This window comes from Rana temporaria, chromosome 6, assembly GCF_905171775.1.
Source record: "Rana temporaria chromosome 6, aRanTem1.1, whole genome shotgun sequence".
Taxonomy (NCBI): domain Eukaryota; kingdom Metazoa; phylum Chordata; class Amphibia; order Anura; family Ranidae; genus Rana; species Rana temporaria.
The window spans coordinates 214542435-214566023 of NC_053494.1; the positions used below are offsets into that span (position 1 = coordinate 214542435).

Sequence of the window (23589 nt, forward strand, 5' to 3'; positions counted from 1 at the left end):
TTACGACGGCGCAACGCAATGTACGCCGTCGTAAGTCCTAATCTGGGCCGTCGTATCTATGCGACTGATTCTTAGAATCAGTTACGCATAGATATCCATTAGATCCGACAGGCGTAAGGCTCTTACGCTGTTGGATCTTAAATGCAATTTTTTTTTTTGCCGCTAGGTGTCGCCTCCGTCGTTTTCCCCGTCGTGTATGCAAATTAGCAAAATACGCGAATTCCCGAACGTACGCGCGGTCGACGCAGTGAAGTTACAACGTTTACGTTAGATTTGCGATGCGTAAAGTTGCCCCTGCTATATGGTGGCAACCAATGTTAAGTATGGGCGTCGTTCCCGCGTCGAAATTTAAAAATATACGTTGTTTGCGTAAGTCGTCCGTGAATGGTGCTGGACGCCATTTACGTTCACGTCGAAACCAATGACGTCCTTGCGACGTCATTTAGCGCAATGCACGTCGGGAAATTTTAGGGACGGCGCATGCGCATTACGTTTGGCGCGGGAACGCGCCTAATTTAAATGCTCCACGCCCCCTACCCGGCTCATTTGAATTAGGCGGGCTTGCGCCGGGGGATTTACGCTACGCTGCCGCAACTTTACAGGCAAGTTCTTTGTGAATAAAGCACTTGCCTGTAAAACTTGCGGCAGTGTAACGTAAAGCAGATACGTTACGCCCGCACAGTTTTACGCCCAGATACGAGAATCTGGGCCAAATTGTCTTCAGTTCACTTCAGAATCGGGAATAATAACTGATGATTTGTGTCGTATTTGAACAACTAAAACATCGATGGAAACTTTGAGAACCGATTATACCGAGACAGATCTGGAGCCTGACAACAACGTTTACTGTATGGCCAGCGGCGGCTGGTGCTCCATTTTTTGAGGGGCGGCAAACAAACTACACAACACCACCCCCCTCATTTGGTCGGTCCTTCAGTCGAAGCCCCCACCCACTACTCCCCCCCCCTTTTGTTCGGTCCGTCCATCAGTCAGTCGAACCCCCCCACCCCCCCGTCGCTCGGAAAAACCACCCACCAGTGCCACCTCATCTATGGCAGCTTCCCCCTGCGTCTCCTCCTCCTCTGCACCTTCCCCCTGCATCTCCTCCTCCTCGGCTCCTTCCCCCTGCGTCTACTACTCAGCGCCTTTCCCCTGTGTCTCCTCCGCCTCGGCAGCTTCCCCCTGTGTCTCTTCCCTCTCTGCAGCATCCCCCTGCATCTCCTCCTCGGCAGCTTCCCCCTGTGTCTCCTCATCCTCGAAACCTTCCCCCTGCGTCTCCTCCTCTTCTGTGCCTTCCCCCTGCATCTTCTCCTCTTCTGTGCCTTCCCCCTGCATCTTCTCCTCGGCAGCTTCCCCCTGCGTCTCCTCCTCCTTGGCACCTTCCCTTTGCGTTTCCTCCTCCTCTGCAGCTTCCCCCTGGGTCTCCCCCTTGACGCCTTCCCCCTGCGTCTCCTTTTCCTTGGCGCCTTCTCCCAGCGTCTCCTCCTCGGCAGCTTCACCCGCATCTCCTCCTCGGCAGCTTCCCCTGTGTCTCCTCCTCCTCTACGGCATTCCACTGTGTCTCTTCCTCCTCGGCGGCTTTCCCCTGCATCTCCTCCTTGATGGCTTCCCCCTGCATCTCCTCCTATTCAGGCTGCTTCCCCCATACCCCATCCTCCTTGGCGGCTTCCTCCCACATCTATTCTTCCTCATGAGCTTCCCCCAGCATCTTCTCCTCCTCAGCCGCTTCCCCCTGCGTTATCTCCTCCTTGGCAACTTCCCCCTGCATTTCCTTCTCAGCAGCTTCCCCCTGTGTCTCCTTATCCTCGGTGGCTTACCCCTGCATCTCCTCCTCCTCGGCCGTTCCCCCCTACATCTCCTCCTCGGCAGCTTCCTCCCACGTCTCCTCTTCCTCATCGGCTTCCTCAGCTGCTTCCCCCTGTGTATCCTCCTACTTGGCTGCTTCCCTCTGCGTCTTCTCAGCAGCTTCCCCCCATGTCTCCTCTGTGACTTCCCCCTGCGCCTCCAACTCAGGGACTTCCCCTTGCATCTCATCCTCCTCGGCCGCTTCCTCCTGCATCTCCTCCTCTGCGGCTTCCTCCTACGTCTCCTCCTCAGGGGCTTCCCCCTGCGTCTCCTTCTCCTCGTCCACTTCCCCCTGTGTCGACCTCCTCCTGAGCGGCTTTCCCCTGCTTCTCCTCCTCTGCGGCTTCTCCTTGCGTCTCTTCCTCCTCAGTGGCTTCCCCTGCATCTCCTCATCGGCTTCCCCTGCATGTCGTCCCCCTCGTCCACTTCCACCTGCATCTCCTCCTCCTCAGCAGCTTCCCCCTATTTCTCATCCTTAGTGGCTTCCCCCTGCATCTCCTCCTCCTCATCGGCTTCCCCCTGCGTCTCCTCCTCCTCAGTGGCTTCCTGCTGCATCTCCTCCTCCAAGGCCACTTCCCCTTGTGTCTCCTACTTCTTGCCCATTTCCATCTCCTCCTCCTCCTTGGTCATTTACCCTGAATCTCCTCTTGGCGGCTTCCCCCTCATCTCCTCCTCATCGGCTTCCCCCAGCATCGTCTCCTCCTCGGCAGCTTCCCCCTGCATCTCCTCTGTGGCCCCCCCCTTGTCTCCTCCTCGGCGGTCAATACGATCGATTCTCCTCTCGGCCAATCGGGTCTTAAGACCGCTTCCTTATTGGCCAGGAGGAGAAGCAGGAAGACATTAGCAAATATGAATTCACTATTGTCACACAACTGGGTGGGCTCAGGCCGCAGTGCTCGGCACCTTGAGCCCACCCTTTTTTGAAGCCAATTAGAGCCTCGATGTATATTGTTTGGTTTACGCAAAAGTTACACAATCTACAAACTGGAATTGTATTTAATTCTTTACTAGTAATGGCTGCAATATAGCAGAACTGTGATATTATGGAAGACAAATCTGATGCCTAACTGACACTTTTGGGGACCAATGACACCAACACAGCAATCAGTGCTAAAAAATATGCACTGTCACTGTACTAATGACACTGGCAAGGAAGGGGTTAGCATCAGGGGCGATCAAATGGTTAAATATGTTCCTAGGGAGTGCTTTCTAACTGAATGGGGGGTGCTTGTACTGTGAGAAAACAGAGACCTGTTTCCTGAATGATCAGCGGGTCCCGGCGCACATCGCATCTGCTGAACCCGCTGATTGGCTCCCGCTGTGTCCACATGTATGCTATTTTGCCCAGAGCGGCCGCCCTGCCATAGTTAATGTACATGGGGCAGTCAGCATCTGGTTAAGACCAAACCTTGGCTGTTTAGGCATTTAAAATAATGCCCAAACCTTTGCTCATTCGGCCCCCTGTTTCCACTCTCAAGGGTTGCTCTAATTCATCCCAAATGTGTTCTGTGGGGCTGAGGTCAGGCCAGTCAAGTTTCTCCACCCCAAACTCACTCATCCATGTCTTTATAGACCTTGCTTTGTGCACTGATTTGCAGTCATGTTGGAACAGGAAGGGGCCGGCCCCAAACTGTTTCCACAAAGTTGGGAGCATGAAATTGTCCAAAATTTCTTGGTATGCTGACGCCTTAAGAGTTCCCTTCACTGGAACTAAGGGGACCAAGCCCAACCCCTGAAGAACAACCCCCACACCATAATCCCCCCTCCACCAAATGATTTGGATCAGTACACAAAGCAAGGTTCATAAAGACATAGATGAGCGAGTTTGGAGTGGAGGAACTTGACTGTCCTTCTTGTCCAACATCCGTGCCTGACCTCACAACTGAACATCTAAAAGAATGGTCCCATAGACAAACTCCTAAACCTGGGATGTCATTAAAGTTCATGTGCCTGTAAAGGCAGGCGTCCCGATACTTTTGGTAATATAGTGTATGTATTTATCTGTATATATACAGTACCGTTTGCCTGGAGTTTAGCTTTGAACCCGATCCATCTATATCTCTTCTCAGGTGTGGTCATCCTTGTGATCCTAATCCTTGTGATCCTCATGGTCGTGGTGCTCCGGTACACATGCAGACACAAGGGGACGTATTTCACCAATGAGGCCAAGGGCACGGAATTTGCAGAGAATGCCGACGCTGCCCTGAAAAATGACCCGTCGCTGCAAGAGTCCAAAGACGAGTCAAAGAAAGAATATTTTATCTGAGAGGACAGAGAATCGTCTCTCCACCCCCTCACCATACTCAACGTGTTTACATCGGGAAACACTACCGCGTTCTACGGCAGAAGAACTCTATCAAAGTCCTGTTTCTCAGAGCGGTGCCCATTGTGTCTCAGGGGATCACCACTAACATGCTTTATGGTCTAGTTTACATGTGGATTATGTAACCAGAACAGCGAGGTTCCACGAATATCACATGTTCCACCCTGTTCTTGGACAATCAACATTTGTCTTGACAAATTCTAGGATGATTCGCTTAGGGGGACTCATTAGAACTGAAGAAGTGGATTGGATAAGTTCCCAAATGTCTTCAACATTATAGAACAAGTCCAGTTGAATGTGACTAACTACTGCTAGATATATCATGACCTGGATATATATAAATATATGGTCTTCCAAAAGTTTCCGCACTTTCATAAATATATAACTTAGTTAAAAAAGCTCCTCCGGCACCGCGCACGTGCCCACAGTATCTATTACATGAAACGACTTATGGGTATGTCGTTCCGCGCAATAGAGCCGTCCTGCTGCAGTATTCGTGCGGTGGGCGGTCTTTAAGACTTCATCTATAATACAGTATATACAAAATAGGGAACATGGTTCAACAGGGTAAAACTGGAGGTGGAAGAAACAGTCAGGAGGGAGGCCAGAATTGAAATTAGGGAGCAGGTCCAAGGCAGCAGGGCATAGGTGATAGGTACAAAACAAGAGTTGGATCCATCAGGAATTAGGCTCAGGCTATAGCATCAAGTATAATCTGGGTAGAAGACAAAAGAGAGGATAATAGTAGAGGAGGGACTAAACACCCGTCCAGCAGCCAGCATCAGGTGAAGACTGATTACTGCGATCTGCTGGGAGACACCCGAAAAGGTCCTGACAAAAAAAGCTTCTCCGGCGCCGTGCACGTGCCCACGGTATCTATTACATGAAACGACTTATGGGTTCGTCGTTCCACGCAATAGAGCCGTCCTGCTGCAATATATGTGTGGTGGGCAGTCTTTAAGAGTTTATCTATAATACAATACACTACAGTATATACAAAATGGGAAACATGAATCAACAGGGTAAAACTGGAGGTGGAAGAAACAGTCAGGAGGGAGGCCAGGACTGAAATTAGGAACAAAGGGAGCAGGTACAAGGCAGTAGGGCACAGGATATAGGTACAAAACAAGAGTGGGATCCATCAGGAAACAGGCTAAGGCTGAAGCATCAAGTATAATCTGGGTAGAAGACAAAAGAGAGGATAATAGTAGAGGAGGGAATAATCACCCTTCCAGCAGCCAGCATCAGGTGAAGACTATTATTGCGATCTGCTGGGAGACACCCGAAAAGATCCTGACAACGTGACTTACTGCTCTCCTCCCATGTGACACGAAAGGTACTTGATGATTGGCTGCTGAGACACTTAGCACTGTGACATAGGGGTAGAGAGACATTCCTCAGCCTGGTGTAAATTATGAGCTCCCTCTGTTTGCCTCCCAGCATTTGACCGGGGTAGCAGGGGAAAAATGGAAGGTGAGTACTGTATGTGCAGCTGGAGATGGTGCCATCATATAAATGCGGAGAAATATCTTGTAATAGAGTGGGTTATAAGATTTTTCAAGCATTTTATACTAGGGATTATTTTTGGGGTAGGGCTTATATTGCAGCCCTCTTGTAAAATAATGCTAGGTCTAATTTCAGGGGAAACATGGTAGTATTCCAGTGTTTCTCTTCTTCCTTCGTTTTTCTCCATCACTCAGCTAATGTGATACCAGTGTTGATGGAGCGGGGCAGGGGAGAACTAAATAAGGATGCTGTGCAGACGACCAACATCCTCCTTATCAACTGATGATGTCATTGGTTGTTAGGATGCCAACTAGAAGGTCGTAATGGTGCACAATGAAAACCCGGGGCTTTGTGTAGCTAAAAGGTAGGCTTGATCCATCTGCTGGCTTGTATACGATATTTTGGGCAATTTTTTGGCATCTTGCCACGCCACCCCCTGAGAAACCCTCAAGGCACCCTGGTTGAAAAAGGCTGGTCTAGAGCATATTATAGTCCAGAGCTATGAAGACTAAAGGGGAAGAGAGATGTGTCCACATTTCGGGATTCTCAGAACTAAGGCCCAGATTCACGTACAGGGGCGTATCTTTGTGCGGGTGTAACATATCCTATTTACATTACGCCTCCGCAACTTAGACGGGCAAGTGCAGTATTCTCAAAGCACTTGCTCCGTAAGTTGCGGCGGCGTAGCGTAAATAGGCTGGCGTAAGCCCGCCTAATTCAAATGTGGAAGATGTGGGCGTGTGTTATGTAAATGTTATGTGACCCCACGTAAATGACGCCTTTTACGAACGGCGCATGCGCCGTCCGTGGACATATCCCAGTGTACATTGCTCCAAAGTACGCCGCAAGGACGTATTGGTTTCGACGTGAACGTAAATTATGTCCAGCCCCATTCTTGGATGACTTACGCAAACGACGTAAAATTTTCAAAATTCGACGCGGGAACGAGGTCCATACTTAACATTGGTACGCCGCATGTACGCCTCATATAGCAGGGGTAACTTTATGCCGGAAAAGCCTAATGTAAACGGCATATCTGTACTGCGTCGGCCGGGCGTACGTTCGTGAATTTGCGTATCTAGCTGATTTACATATTTCTAGGCGTAAATCAGCGTACACGCCCATAGCGGCCAGCGTAAATATGCAGTTAAGATCCGACGGCGTAAGAGACTTACGCCGGTCGGATCTAATACAAATCTATGCGTAACTGATTCTAAGAATCAGGCGCATAGATACGACCGCTCAGACTCAGAGATACGACGGCGTATCTGGAGATACGCCGTCGTATCTTCTTTGAGAATCTGGGCCTTAGTTTAGAGGCTACTCAACTCAAAAGTGATATTTTAGTTACTGGCCCCCTACTAGTATTGTGTATCCCTTGGAGACACTGGCCTTTAGTTTTTCCCTCAGTGGTTTTTGCTAGGGATGAGTGGAGTCATTTAAAGTGTAAGTTCACCTTTTCACAAAAAAATTAAAAGGGCAAATTAACACCCTCCTCCTCCCGGGTCCCCACTGCACTTACCTCCGTGGGTGATGCCTACACAGCAGTCCAGGCAATTGAACGCCCTGTTCTTCTGCACCTTCTTTCTTTCTAGGGCTTCAGAACGATTTTGATTGGTCAAAATGGTCACGTGCCAGCACATGACCAATCGGAATCACTACGATCCCTCCTGGAAGCCCCTAAGGAAAGAAGAGTGGGGCTTTCAAATCCCCAAAACTCTGCACCGGTTCTTTGGGAGGTTAATCGGGGAAGTGCGGGGGGAAAGCGTTTGGGGGGGGGGGGGTTATAGGGCATTAGCTCACCTTTTTTCATTTTCCGTTTGTATGAAATTACTAAATTTGCAGTCAATGAAATATCGATGAGGCGGAAACTCTCAACTTCATTTATTGGGATGCCTAAGCAAAATTTTCTTAACGTATAAGTGACCCCCCCCCCCCCCCCCCCTATAATTTTCAGCCATGGAAGCTGCCATCTTTGCCTCTGTTTAATCTACAACTGTCATGATGCTGCACATGTGATCAGTTATGACACCAGCCATTGGATGGATTGAAAGTTTGGTTGAGAGGACAACCAATGGGAGTGCAAATAAAACTGGTTTTATGGATGGGTTTTCTTTCTTTCTTTTTTCTTTCCTTTTTTTTTTTTATTAGGTTGAGGTGTATCTAAGGTAGGTTGGTTTATTTCATTGGTTGCGCTTTGTACTAATATTATATATATATATATATATATATATATATATATATATATATATATATATATATATATATATATTTTTTTTTTTTTTATTGATCATTATTTGTGTGTTGTCACTCTAAAGTGCTTTATTGTTCCTATCTGTAAAAATAAATAAATAAAATAAAATGATAAAATAATGAGATTAATGGCTAAAAAGCCTTGGTACAAGAAAATCTTCAGGATAATTTAACCATTTGACCCCCGGAAGATTTACCCAACTTCATGACCAGGCCATTTTTTTTTTGCGATACGGCACTGCGTTACTTCAGCTGACAATTGCGCGGTCGTGCGACGCTGTACCCAAATAAAATGCATGTCCTTTCTTTTGGTGGTATTTGATCACTTTTTGCGGATTTTATTTTTTGCACTATAAATAAATAATAATAAAAAGACAATTTTGAAAAAAAATATATATTTTTATTTTTCTGCTATAGAACATTTCCAATAAAAAATATATATATAAAAAAAAAATCGAATCTCTTCATAAATTTAGACCAATTTGTATTCTGCTACATATTTTTGGTAAAATAAGCCTATATTGATTGGTTTGCACAAAACTTATAGGCCCGGATTCACAAAGCACTTGCGCCGACGTATCGACGTATGCATTGCACAGCTGATGAAGGATGCCTGTGAGACCATGGCCCCTTTTATAGCGGACATTGTAAGCACATCTTTTTCATCTGGAGTGGTGCCAAGTATTCTAAAGCAGGCGGTGATTATACCACTGCTGAAGAATTCTAACTTGCCACGCTCCGTGCTCAGTAACAATCGACCTATTTCCACCTTACCGTTCCTTGCTAAGATCATGGAAAGAGCAGCGGCATGGCAGTATCAGCCTCACTTGGAATCTAACAACATCTTTGATGACCTCCAGTCAGGATTCCGACCTGGTAGAGGCCCTGAAACGGCCTTGGTTAAAGTCCAGGATGATCTCCTCTGGTCTTTGGATAGGAATGACATCTCGGCCTTAGTACTTCTGGATCTGTCTGCAGCCTACGACACCATTGATCATACCAGACTGTTGGAAAGACTAGGGACTGTGGCTGGCACTGATGGTACTGCTTTGGCATGGATGGCCTCTTTTCTGCAGGAGAGAGTTCAGCGGGTAAGATTGGGACCATATTACTCTGCTGATAGTTCTCTCTCCTGTGGGGTCCCTCAGGGTTCGGCATTATCGCCCATCCTGTTTAATATCTACATGAGACCATTGTTGTACATCATACGCCGCCATAACCTTCTCTTCCACGTCTACGCAGACGACACCCAGATATACTTCCGCCTTCCCAGGACCAACGAGAGGCAAGTTGATCTTGCCTCTTGTTTGGAGGAGATTAGAACCTGGATGGGAGCCAATTACCTCAAGCTTAATGGCTCCAAAACTGAAACTATGATCTTCAGTAACCATGATTGCCCTAGTAAGATGCCGACTGGCCAGACTCCTTTAAACCGAGTCCAGTACCAGTCTCTAAGGTCAGGAACCTGGGGGTTATCCTTGATTCTAAGTTGGCATTGCGTAGCCAGGTGAATCAAGTGGTAAGTGTATGCCACTTCCACTTGAGACTCCTAAGATCTACGTTTCGCTTTATCGAGGACTCTGACAAAATCTCTATGGTCAATGCAATGGTTGGTAGTCGACTTGATTATTGCAATGCCCTGTATATGGGTGTGTCCAAGAACATCTTGCACAAGCTTCAGCTGGTGCAGAATGCGGCTGCCAGGCTACTCACGGGCGTGGGCCGGTACGTTCACATCACTCCATCCCTACAAGCCTTACACTGGCTGCCCGTGGCACAACGGGCTCAGTTCAAGACAGGGAGTCTTGTGCATAAGGCCATCCATGGTTTTGGACCGGGCTATCTCAGAGAAAAATTCATTCCGACCGTCCAAAACGCGGTGACGTTAAAAACACTACGGCGAGGCGAGAAATATGAAGTTCAATGCTTCCGACTTGATTCTGAGCATGCGTGTTTTTTTCTCCGTCGGAGTTCCGCACAGACGATTGGAATTTCCATCGAAAAAAAAAAAAAAAAGTTTTATTTCTAAACTCCGAAGGAGAAAAGTCCGATGGGGCCCACACACGGTTGGAATATTTGAAGAAAAAATTTCCGTCTGAATTTTTTCATCGGAGATTCCGATCGTATGTACAAGGCATTATACTCCATGGAAGAAGATTGTGTTCTCTGATATTCTGAGCAGGGGAAGAGTTGAGCCATGGCGGTATGGTTCCATTAATGGTGGAATTGTAAGCCGGCTGTTAACATTTATAACCTTAAATCAATGTTTGCTGTGCTGGAAAAGGTCAGGCAGCTTAACAGGCCAGATGATATCACAATTTAGACTTTTATAGGTCTGCGATAATGAGCCGAGCTTAACCATTTCATAGAGTCTTTAGTGGAGGAATATTTCCATCCTATTGTAGCAATGAGAATGATTACAGCCAATCCCCCGGAGTACGGAGCTGTAGATAAATGGCGCTGTATATTCAGAATAAGTGGTTTATGTGCCATGAAAAATGCTGAGATCAGGGGATGGCGGAGAAAAGCGACTCCACTTATAATATCGGAAAATGAGAACAAAACTCGCAAATGTTTAATAACATGCCAGAGGAATCATTAATGTAGTCACCCCCCGGATCCAAGCAGATCCATCTTCCTTTCCTTTCTTCCTTCCTTCTTCACTTTACCTTTTTTTCCCTGTCCTCTTTCCTTCCTTTTCCTCTCCTTCCCTCCATTTTTTTCCCATCCTTTCCTCTCCCGTTCCCCTTCCCTTTTCTTTTCTCCTATCTCCCCTCCTCTCCTATCCTCCCCCTCTATTCCTTTCTCCTTTCCTTTCCCCTCATCTCCTTTACTCTCCTCCCCTTTTTATCTACTTTTCTCTCTTCTATCCTCTCTTGTCACCTCTTCTCCTTTGCTTTTCCTATACTCCCATCTCCTTTACTCTTCTCTCATTTTCACATCCTCTCCTCTCCTTTGCCTTTATTTTCCTTCCCTTTCCTTTTCTCTCATTTCCTTTACTCTCTTCTTTTCCTTTACTCTAATCTTCATTCCCTTACTATTCTCTCTCTTTTCTCTCCTCTCCTCTCCTCACCTGTTCCCATTCCCTTTTCTTTCTCCCATTCCCATTTTCTCATTTCCCCCTTACCCTTCCTTTATTTTTCACTGCTCTTCCCTCTCTTGTTCCTCTTCCCTTTCTCCATTTCCCTTTCTTTCTTATCTCTTCTCATTTTCCTTTTCTCTCCTCTCCTTTTTCTTTATTTTTCTCTTCTTTCCTGTTCCTGTACTCTCCTCTCCTTTACGCTACTCTCCTTTTCTTTTGCTCTCCTCACCTTTCCTTTATTTTACTCTCCTCTCCTTTCCCTTTACTCTTCTCTTTTCTCCTCTTCTCCTTTCCCTTCTCCTCTCCCCACCCTTCTCCTCTCCTCTCCTTTCCTCTCTTCTTATTACTTCTCCTCTCCTTTCCTCTCCTCCCCTCCCCTTTCCTTTACTCTACATTTCCTTTACTCTTCTCTCCTCTACTTTTCCTTTACTCCCCTCCTCTTTTCCTTTACTCCCCTCCTATTTTCTTGTACTCCCCTCTACTTTTTCTGTACTCCCCGCCTCCTTTCTTGTACTCCCCTCTACTTTTTCTTTACTCCCCTCTACTTTTCCTTTAACACCTCTACTTTTCCTTTACCCCCCTCTACTTTTCTTGTACTCCCCTCCTCCTTTATTCTGCTCTACTTTTCCTGTACTCCCCTCTACTTTTCCTTTATTCCCCTCTACTTTTCCTGTACTCCCCTCTAGCTTTCCTTTATTCTCCTATACTTTTCCTGTACTCCCCTCTACTTTTCCTGTACTCCCCTCTACTTTTCCTGTACTCTCCTCTACTTTTCCTGTACACCCCTCTACTTTTCCTGCACTACCCTCTACTTTTCCTTTATTCCCCTCTACATTTCCTGTACTCCCCTCTACTTTTCCTTTATTCCCTCTACTTTTCCTGTACTCCCCTCTACTTTTCCTTTATTTCCCTCTACTTTTCCTGTACTCCCCTCTACTTTTCCTTTATTTCCCTCTACTTTTCCTTTATTCCCCTCTACTTTTCCTGTACTCCCTCTACTTTTCCTTTATTCCCCCTCTACATTTCCTGTACTCCCCTCTACTTTTCCTTTATTCCCCTCTACTTTTCCTGTACTCCCCTCTACTTTTCCTTTATTTCCCTCTACTTTTCCTGTACTCCCCTCTACTTTTCCTTTATTCCCCTCTACTTTTCCTGTACTCCCCTCTACTTTTCCTGTACTCCCCTCTACTTTTCCTGTACTCCCCTCTACTTTTCCTTTATTCCCCTCTACTTTTCCTGTACTCCCTCTACTTTTCCTTTATTCCCCCTCTACATTTCCTGTACTCCCCTCTACTTTTCCTTTATTCCCCTCTACTTTTCCTGTACTCCCCTCTACTTTTCCTCTACTCCCTCTACTTTTCCTTTATTCCCCTCTACTTTTCCTGTACTCCCCTCTACTTTTCCTTTATTTCCCTCTACTTTTCCTGTACTCCCCTCTACTTTTCCTGTACTCCCCTCTACTTTTCCTTTATTCCCCTCTACTTTTCCTTTATTCCCCTCTACTTTTCCTGTACTCCCCTCTACTTTTCCTTTATTCCCTTCTACTGTTCCTGTACTCCCCTCTACTTTTCATTTATTCCCCTCTACTTTTCATTTATTCCCCTCTACTTTTCCTGTACTCCCCTCTACTTTCCCTTTATTCCCCTCTACATTTCCTGTACTCCCCTCTACTTTTCCTTTATTCCCCTCTACTTTTCCTGTACTCCCCTCTACCTTTCCTTTATTCTCCTCTACTTTTCCTGTACTCCCCTCTACTTTTCCTGTACTCCCCTCTACTTTTCCTGTACTCCCCTCTACTTTTCCTGTACTCTCCTCTACTTTTCCTGTACTCCCCTCTACTTTTCCTGTACTCCCCTCTACTTTTCCTGTACTCCCCTCTACTTTTCCTGTACTCTCCTCTACTTTTCCTGTACTCCCCTCTACTTTTCCTGTACTCTTCTCTACTTTTCCTTTACTCCCCTCTACATTTCCTGTACTCTCCTCTACTTTTCCTGTACTCCCCTCTACTTTTCCATTACCCCCCTCTCCTTTCTCTTTCCTCTCCTTATCTTCTCCTTTTCTTTTCCCTTCCTATTCATCAACGTTTCTCTTTCCCTTCCCATTTACTATTTTTCCCTTCCTCCCTCTTTCCTTCCTTGCTTTAAAAGTAACTTTCTCATTTCTCGTCCCCTGTTCCTCGAGCTGCACACACTTCACTCATTTGTTGCGTTTATCGGGTAATTACTTACAAGGAACTTACAAGGATTACTTCCCTTCTGTGGGAGGTCATTAGAAGTGGAAATATACGACTGTCACTTTTTCCTGGAACTCCGAGGAAAGATGAAGAGGTGGCCGCAAACACTCCCCCTTCCAGTCATTAGCAGCTCTGAAAACAAATCGTCCTTTTAGAGGGGGAAGATCCTAAAAGCACTACAGTCATCTCTCGGTGAGATTGTGCCGGTTATGTACACAACCAGATACCGATCATAGCAATGTGCTACAACCCTTGTTTGAGATTGGTGTCAGAAGGGCAGTGGATGGTGTCAGTAGGATAGAGATTGGTGTCAGTGGATGGTGTCAGTAGAGCAGAGATTGGTGTCAGAAGGGCAGTGGATGGTGTCAGTAGAGCAGAGATTGGTGTCAGAAGGGCAGTGGATGGTGTCAGTAGGATAGAGATTAGTGTCAGTAGGGCAGTGGATGGTGTCAGTAGAACAGAAATTGGTGTCAGTAGGATAGAGATTGGTGTCAGGAGATCGGTGGATGGTGTCAGTAGGACAGAGATTGGTGTCAGTAGGGCAGTGGATGGTGTCAGTAGAACAGAAATTGGTGTCAGTAGGATAGAGATTGGTGTCAGTAGGTCGGTGGATGGTGTCAGTAGGATAGAGATTGGTGTCAGTAGGTCGGTGGATGGTGTCAGTAGGATAGAGATTGGTGTCAGTAGATCGGTGGATGGTGTCAGTAGGATAGAGATTGGTGTCAGTAGGTCGGTGGATGGTGTCAGTAGGATAGAGATTGGTGTCAGTAGGTCGGTGGATGGTGTCAGTAGGATGGAGATTGGTGTCAGTAGGGCAGTGGATGGTGTCAGTAGGATAGAGATTGGTGTCAGAAGGGCAGTGGATGGTGTCAGTAGGATAGAGATTGGTGTCAGTAGGTCGGTGGATGGTGTCAGTAGGATAGAGATTGGTGTCAGTAGGTCGGTGGATGGTGTCAGTAGGATAGAGATTGGTGTCAGTAGTTCGGTGGATGGTGTCAGTAGGATAGAGATTGGTGTCAGTAGATCGGTGGATGGTGTCAGTAGGATAGAGATTGGTGTCAGTAGGTCGGTGGATGGTGTCAGTAGGATAGAGATTGGTGTCAGTAGATCGGTGGATGGGGTCAGTAGTATAGATTGGTGTCAGTAGGTCAGTGCATGGTGTCAGTAGGATAGAGATTGGTGTCAGTAGGTCAGTGGATGGTGTCAGTAGGATAGAGATTGGTGTCAGTGGATGGTGTCAGTAGAGCAGAGATTGGTGTCAGAAGGGCAGTGGATGGTGTCAGTAGGATAGAGATTGGTGTCAGTAGGGCAGTGGATGGTGTCAGTAGAACAGAGATTGGTGTCAGTAGGATAGAGATTGCTGTCAGTAGGTCGGTGGATGGTGTCAGTAGAACAGAAATTGGTGTCAGTAGGGCAGTGGATGGTGTCAGTAGGTCATTGGATGGTGTCAGTAGGATAGAGATTGGTGTCAGTAGGTCGGTGGATGGTGTCAGTAGGATAGAGATTGGTGTCAGGAGATCGGTGGATGGTGTCAGTAGGACAGAGATTGTTGTCAGTAGGTCGGTGGATGGTGTCAGTAGGATAGAGATTGGTGTCAGTAGGTCAGTGCATGGTGTCAGTAGGATAGAGATTGGTGTCAGTAGATCGGTGGATGGTGTCAGTAGTATAGAGATTGGTGTCAGTAGATCGGTGGATGGTGTCAGTAGTATAGAGATTGGTGTCAGTAGGTCGGTGGATGGTGTCAGTAGGATAGAGATTGGTGTCAGTAGGTCGGTGGATGGTGTCAGTAGGATAGAGATTGGTGTCAGTAGGGCAGTGGATGGTGTCAGTAGGATAGAGATTGGTATCAGTAGGGCAGTGGATGGTGTCAGTAGGATAGAGATTGGTGTCAGGAGATCAGTGGATGGTGTCAGTAGGACAGAGATTGTTGTCAGTAGGTCGGTGGATGGTGTCAGTAGGATAGAGATTGGTGTCAGTAGATCGGTGGATGGTGTCAGTAGTATAGAGATTGGTGTCAGTAGATCGGTGGATGGTGTCAGTAGTATAGAGATTGGTGTCAGTAGGTCGGTGGATGGTGTCAGTAGGATAGAGATTGGTGTCAGTAGGTCGGTGGATGGTGTCAGTAGGATAGAGATTGGTGTCAGTAGGTCGGTGGATGGTGTCAGTAGGATAGAGATTGGTGTCAGTAGGTCGGTGGATGGTGTCAGTAGGATAGAGATTGGTGTCAGTAGGTCGGTGGATGGTGTCAGTAGGATAGAGATTGGTGTCAGTAGGTGGGTGGATGGTGTCAGTTGGATAGAGATTGGTGTCAGTAGATCGGTGGATGGTGTCAGTAGGATAGAGATTGGTGTCAGTAGGGCATTACTTTTTAAATTATTTTTTACAATTATTATTTTTTATTTACAATTTTTTTTAGGATCCCAGTTATGGGGGTTTGGTGAAATATTGAGGGTCTCACTTTTGAGACAGAGAATAGGACTGAGGACAGAGCTTCCCCGGTCTCTTTCTCTGCAGCCTCAGCTGCACTGGACAGCACTGCAGGGGGAATCGGTATCGCACAGGGGGATTAGGGTATGCCCAGGCACACCCGGCACACCCTGTGTGCACACCTATGATCTGCCTGCATTGCATAGAGACCTTGTGATGATGCCACTGGGGTCTAAAATAAGTTATGTAATAAAAACTGAAAAATATCATTAGCATGTAAATGGGGACGGGGGGGGGGCAGGGATAGGTAAAATATAAGCAGATTAAACTTCAACTTTAAAGCAGGAAGGATGCTGCATAGCGTATCTAGTGTGCGCTCCTTCCATTCTGCACTTACAAACCTTCCATTCCATCCATTATATGCAAAGTTCATATATCATCACGCTTCTAGGTTAGTCCGGCTCCACGGCACAGCCGGCTCGGCAATCCATTTATCACCGGTAAGCAGCCTCAGTCCAGCTCAGCAGCATTTGTTCAGTACGAACGTCTCCTAAATTTAAATAATGGCAACAAGGCGGATGGAAGCTCCGGCAAATTATGACTCCGGTCTGCCGGCTCTCACACTTCTTCCTCTGGAAGGACCCGGCAGAGTGTGATAGAGAAAATCATTTAAATATTACGGGCTATTATCTCCTATAAAGCATATGTAAACCACATAAATACCGGCCGTGATAACATATTTCAGGAGACTAACCCCATTCTGTCGTATGTAAGAAATGTCTTGGGGGGGCAGATTTATTGCTTCACTAATAAAGCTTTTACACAAAGACAGTTAAAATTCTAGTATTTTTAACCAGTTCAGGTCTCACGCCTGTACAACCCCCCCCCCCCCCCCCCCCCAAATGAAGCAAGAGCAATTTTTTAAATGTCTGCTATGGGCCTGTTTATTTGGCAATAACTTTTGTTCTGTTTCAAATACCACTTTTTTTTGCCTTGACATACAGTACCTCCTTAGACCCAGTCTGTCCAGACAGTATGGTCTCCAGGCAGTGTAAGGACATGGGTCACCTGCTGGTGGCACTGTGCTTCCCAGAGCGGAAGGTTGTAGTTCCAGTGTCCACCAGCGGGTGTCTCCCAGCAGCCAGCAGATCCCACTAATCAGTCTTTACCTGATGCTGGCTGCTGGGAGGGTATTTAGTCCCTCCTCTACTATTCCCTGGTGCTTCAGTGTTTTGCCCTGCTTGCTGTTGATTTTGAGCCTGATTCCTTCCTGAGTCTGTTCTTGCCTTGTACCAGGGGTATCTTAACAAAGGGCCATGTTAACTGTCTTTCAGATTTCAGGGGGGGGGGGGGGGCAGACTGTGGGCATCGGGAGTTGAAAAGACCCTGACATCAGCGGGAATAAAACAATACCCCATCTTTGATGTCAGTGGGAGGAATTGTGCCCCATTGTTGGTGTTATTGGGAGGAATTCTGTCCTATTGTGTCATTGGGCCCCATTTTTGATGTCATTGGGAAAAATTGTGCCCCATCCAGCGGCCGCCCCCCTAATCCATGCGTCTGGCCCCCTAATATACATGTAGGGTGCCAGACACATGGATTCCAATGTTTTTTTTTTTTTAGAAGCAAGTTATTGGAGCCAGAGCACTGCGCCCGAGCCCACCCAGTTGTTCAGAATTGTTTGCCTCACCCCCCAAAAAATACCACCAGCTGCCACTGGCCCCATCATTGGTGTTATTGGACCCTGATGTTGGTTTCATTGGGGGAAATTGTGTCCCATCATTGGTGTCACTGGGCCTTTCTTATCTAAGCACACCCTCCTGCCTGCATGCCTGGGATAAGGACAGATACAGTATATTTCAGGAAGTAAATGCTACATAACTTATTTTCAAAGTCATTTCTCAACAAAAAATAACACAGTGGCATGGATAGGGGAGTTTGCTTTGGATATTTAAAGTGAATTAAATAGCATTTTCAATTTGTGGTGCTCAGATACAGTTAAGTTTCGCTTTCACAAAGTAATACATAGATGATCCAAGGTCAGAGCAGGCAGCACGCACAGTATTTCCCAGAAACAATATGAAGTTAGGGCAGGCAGCATTGACAGTGTTATCCTGAAACAATCTGAGGTCAGAGCAGGCAGAAAGCACAGTATTTTCCGGAAACAATATGAGGCCAGGGTAGGAAGCAAGCACAGTATTATCCAGAAACACTATAAGGTCAGGCCAGGCAGAAAGCATAATATTATTCAGAAACAATCTGAGGTCAGGGCAACTGGCAAGCACAGTATTTTCCAGAAAGAATTTGAGGTCAGGGCAGGCAGCAAGCACAGTATTATTCAAAAAGAATATGAGGTCAGGGCAGGCAGCAAGCACAGTATTATCCAGAAACAATATGAGGCCAGGGTAGGAAGCAAGCACAGTATTATCCAGAAACACTATGAGGTCAGGGCAGGCAGAAAGCATAATATTATTCGGAAACAATATGAGGTCAGGGCAACTGACAAGCACAGTATTATACAGAAAGAATTTGAGGTCAGAGCAGGCAACAAGCACATAATTATTTAGAAACAATCTGAGGTCAGAGCAGACAGGAAGCACAGTATTTTCCAGAAACAATATGAAGTTAGGGCAGGCAGCAAGCACAGTATTATCCTGAAACAATCTGAGGTAAGAGCAGGCAGCAAGCACAGTAGTATCCAGAAACAATATGAGGACAGTACAGGCAGCAAGCACCGTATTATCCAGAAACTATGAGGTCAAGGCAGGCAGCAAGCACAGTATTATCCAGAAACAATATGAGGCCAGGGTAGGAAGCAAGCACAGTATTATCCAGAAACACTATAAGGTCAGGGCAGGCAGAAAGCATAATATTATTCGGAAACAATATGAGGTCAGGGCAACTGACAAGCACAGCATTATCCAGAAAGAATTTGAGGTCAGAGCAGGCAACAAGCACAGAATTATTTAGAAACAATCTGAGGTCAGAGCAGACAGGAAGCACAGTATTTTCCAGAAACAATATGAAGTTAGGGCAGGCAGCAAGCACAGTATTATCCTGAAACAATCTGAGGTAAGAGCAGGCAGCAAGCACAGTAGTATCCAGAAACTATATGAGGATAGTGCATGCAGCAAGCACAGTATTATCCAGAAACTATGAGTAGATTTGAGCGGACACCTGGATGTTCGGGTTCGGGTCCGAACCCGAACTTTAAAAAAAAAGGAATAGGGCTTTCCCAGTGATGTAGCACAGTGTGCGTCAGAGGGGGACGGGGTCACGTGACGCGTGGCCCGCCTCCCCTATAAAAGAAACGTCAAGCTCCGGAGCGTCATTCGCGGAGCTGTGCTCTGAGTGGACGGATCTGCTCATCGCTGGCGAGAACACCCGTACACCCGTCATTGGAGAACTCATCCGCCGCGGGATACAAGACAACGAGGGATCAGGGAGCAGCATGGGTCCTCTATTTTCACCGCTGGATTTTTATTTGGTTTAATTAATAAAGTATTTTGTTCAACGGTGTGTGTGTTTTTTTTTTCAGACAACTATTTTCACTTCCTTCGAGAAATGGTAGGGGTACAGTGTACCCCATTACTATTTCACACAGGGGGGGGGTCAGGATCTGGGGGTCCCCTTTGTTAAAGGGGTCTTTCAGATTCTGATAAGCCTCCCGCCCGCATACCCCCACAACCACCGGGCAAGGGTTGTGAGGATGAGACCCTTGTCCCCATCAACATGGGGACAAGGTGCTTTGGGGGGCACCCCAAAGCACCCTCCCAATGTTGAGGGCATGTGGCCTGGGGCGGTTCAGGAGAGGGGGAGGGCCGCACTCTGTCCCCCCCTCTTTTCTGCAGCCGGCCAGGTCAACGTGCTTGGATAAGGGGTCTGGTGTGGATTTTAGGGGGAACTCCATGCCATTTTTTTTTTTTTTTTTGGGGTGGAGTTCCCCTTAAAATCCACACCAGACCTGAAGGGTCTGGTTATGGATATTTAGGGGGAACCGCACGTCATTTTTTTTTAAATTGACGGCGGGGTTCCCCTTAATATCCATACCAGACCTAAAGGGTCTGGTTATTGAATTTGCGGGGACCTCCGCGCATTTTTTTTCCCGAACTCCGAACCCGGACCCGAACTTTTTCCAATTATTCAGGTTCGGGTTCGGGAAAAACCCAAAGTCCGTACCGAACCCGAACTTTACAGTTCGGGTTCGCTCAACTCTAACTATGAGGTCAGGGCAGGCAGCAAGCACAGTATTTACCTGAAACAATATGAGTCCAGGGTAGGAAGCAAGCACAGTATTATTCAGAAACACTATAAGGTCAGGGCAGGCAGGAAGCATAATATTATTCAGAAGCAATATAAGGTCAGGGCAACTGGCAAGCACAGTATTATCCAGAAAGAATTCGAGGTCAGGGCAGGCAGCAAGAACAGTATTATGCAGAAGCCACGTGAGGTCGGGGCAGGTAGCAAGTACAGTATTATCCAGAAACAATATGAGGTCTGGGCAGAGAGCAAGCACACTATTATACAGATACAATATGGGGTCAGAGCAGGCTGCAAGCACAGTATAATCTAGAAACAAAATGAGGTCAGGGAGGGCAGCAAGCACAGTATTATGCAGAAACAATATACAGTTAGGGCAGGCAGCAAACATAGTATGGCAATAAATACAGCTGATGGCTAGCGAAAGCGAAGGGGGGTGTTGTCTTCATTGGCAGGCAATGGAGACAACACCCCCTCCGCTTTCGCTAGCCACCAGCTGTACTCGCTGCCGTACTGTGCTTGCTGCCTGACCTGATCTCATATGGTTTCTGGATGCACTGGAGATGCAGAGGGTAGTGTTATCAGCTGGGCAGAGGGTATCTGATTAGACACGCTCACTCTTCTAACATATACTGTAAATGTTTGTGGTGGCAGCCATGTTTGCTTATATCGTAAGCATGGTCTACTTCCTGTTTCTCAGTCATTTTTGAAGGAAGGCGGCGTGACTTCAAATTGAATGTTTGCTCCCTCTAGTGGCTAACTTACAAATCTCCATATTTAATTCCATAACAAAAAATATGGAAGTGCGTAAACTGTGAAAATGACGTCAAAGCCGATTCTATGAAAAATGCTGTAATACCCAAAATATCAAATAATAATTATGATTCAAGTAATAGTGAATAACTGTTGGATACAGAAGCATTTTAAGGTATTTGTGAAAAGCTTTTTTTTTGCACAGTCTGATATACAGCGAATGATTCCGGCAGGTAATTGTCAATTTCTTATGAGTGGTGCGACGAGGGCTGACAGGCAGTTTCAGATAATTAAGCCGGTAGTTCAGGGTGATGATCCTGCGCTCTGGTCAATTCCAGACAACATTAGCAAAAGTGAATAATTTTAGACAAATGGCTTTATTAAATATACATGCAGGACGGGGGAGGGGGTCCCCCCGCTATGCTCTTATCCAGCCTTTTATAGTTCTCCGAGTGTCAAACTCGCATCATTAGTGAGGATAACTGCCCAGATGCATGTCGTCCGTCACAGGCGGACCGCTTCAATTAGAGGCCCCGAGTGACTCAACTTTGCAACTTATTAGACCTCGTGATATGGACATGAATTATGCAAAAGGAAATGAGCCCAGCGGGGGGGGGGGGCAGCATTACCCAGATTGTAGGCTGCACAGTTGTGTGGCATAAGCGTTGGAAGTCTGTTTGCTTCTGAATAGAGAATAGTCTACTCTGAGCCCCATCCGCCAGTCTGACTATATGCATAGCTCCCAACTGTCCCTGATTTGGAGGGACTGTCCCTCATTCAGGTCAAAGTCCCTCCGGCCATCTTTCCTCCTCATTTGTCCCTTATTTTGGTCTGATCTAAATAGTTGTATATAAAATGCACTTTTTATCTATCAAAAAGTGTTTCCCAGTGCTAAACCTTTCATCTGATTTCTAAGTCAGTAGAGCAGAGGACGGTGTCAGTAGAGAAGAGGAGGATCTTGGTAGAGCAGTGGATGATCACAGTAGGGCAGAGGATGGTGTCAGTAGGGATGAGGATGGTGTGAGTAGAGTAGTGGACGGTGTCAGTAGAGCAGTGGATGGTGTTAGTAGAACAGTGGATGGTGTCAGTAGAGCAGTGGACGGTGTCAGTAGAGCAGAGGATGGTGTTAGTATAATAGTGGAGAGTGTCAGTAGGGCAGAGGACGGTGTCGGTAGAGCAGTGGGTGGTGTCGGTAGAGCAGAGGATGATGTCAGAAGAGCAGAGGATGGTGTCAGTAGAGCAGTGGATGGTGTCGGTAGAGCAGAGGATGGTGTTAGTATAATAGTGGAGAGTGTCAGTAGGGCAGAGGACGCTGTCAGTAGAGCAGTGGATGGTGTCAGTAGACCAGTGGATGGTGTCGGTAGAGCAGAGGATGGTGTTAGTATAATAGTGGAGAGTGTCAGTAGGGCAGAGGACGGTGTCGGTAGAGCAGTGGGTGGTGTCGGTAGAGCAGAGGATGATGTCAGAAGAGCAGAGGATGGTGTCAGTAGAGCAGTGGATGGTGTCGGTAGAGCAGAGGATGGTGTTAGTATAATAGTGGAGAGTGTCAGTAGGGCAGAGGACGCTGTCAGTAGAGCAGTGGATGGTGTCAGTAGACCAGTGGATGGTGTCGGTAGAGCAGAGGATGGTGTTAGTATAATAGTGGAGAGTGTCAGTAGGGCAGAGGACGGTGTCGGTAGAGCAGTGGGTGGTGTCGGTAGAGCAGAGGATGATGTCAGAAGAGCAGAGGATGGTGTCAGTAGAGCAGTGGATGGTGTCGGTAGAGCAGAGGATGGTGTTAGTATAATAGTGGAGAGTGTCAGTAGGGCAGAGGATGGTGTCGGTAGAGCAGTGGGTGGTGTCGGTAGAGCAGTGGATGGTGTGAGTAAAGCAAAGGATGGTGTGAGTAGAACAGTGGACGGTGTCAGTAGGGCAGAGGACGGTGTGAGTAGAGCAGTGGATGCTGTCTGTAGAGCAAAGGATAGTGTCAGGGCAGTGAACGATGTCAGTAGAGCAGAGATTTCAAGCAATCGTTTTTATGAATGCTATCCATTCATAGCCAGTATGCACTATTGTTATTTGTTTTTTTAACAAATTTCAACAAATTTGTTAATTCGGAAAAATCCCAATTAGCGAAAACCCGTTAAATAAATTTCCTCTAATATTCGTAAATATTCGTAAATTCGTACACTCATAAATTTGTATATTTCAAGTGTAGCATGACCGCGCAATTGTCATTCAAAGTGCAACAGCGCTGAAAGCTGAAAATTGGTCTGGGCAGGAAGGTGTATAAGTGCCTCCCGGTATGGAAGTGGTTAAATTGCTGACAATACAATACCATAGCTGGCAATAGAATTTTTTTTTTTAAATGGTGTGGGGGTCCCCCCCAATCCATACCAGGCCCTTTCCTGGCCTGCCAGGCTGCATGCTCGGATAAGGGTCTGGACGGATTTGGGGGGTGGGGGGGGGGGGGCATGCCGTTTCTTTTAAATTTTGGCATGGGGGTTCCCCTTAAAATCCATACAGATTGGGGGGACCCCTACGCCATTCTTTCACATTTTCCTATTGCTGGCAGTGTTTTGTTTTTTTTCATTTAGCTGTCAGCGGGGAAGCCCGTTGACAGCTGATAACTCATCCGTTGTTAAGGACGTAGCAGCTGGGCTCCCGGCTCACTCTTTAACAATCAGCAATTCACTTTGCAAAGTTTTTGGGCGGACATCCTGCAGAGTGCCCCGCAAATTTGGGTGTTCACCAAACATGCAATGTTTCGGGTCGAACTTATGCTCGGTCCGAACCGCTCGCCCAAGACGACTGTTTACGTTTTTTTGTTTAGGTTAACTGGCCCTTTAAATACAATCCATGGGAAGCTCTTTGTCCCGCACTTATCATTCGTTCCGTGTCTCTGCCGCATTGTCTGGCTGTTTGGAG

The 23589-nt window shown here is 46.7% G+C and overlaps 1 protein-coding gene across 1 annotated transcript in view; it reads left to right on the plus strand.

The window, feature by feature from the left end:
- The window catches only part of LOC120944251 (glycophorin-C-like), a 39928-nt gene extending 35139 nt beyond the window's left edge, over nucleotides 1-4789 (plus strand). Inside the window, exon 3 of the mRNA XM_040358235.1 lies at nucleotides 3915-4789. Coding sequence (XP_040214169.1) covers nucleotides 3915-4111 — 197 coding nt within the window. The 3' untranslated portion in view covers nucleotides 4112-4789. The remainder of the gene's footprint in view (nucleotides 1-3914) is intronic.
- The last annotated feature ends 18800 nt before the right edge of the window (nucleotides 4790-23589 follow it).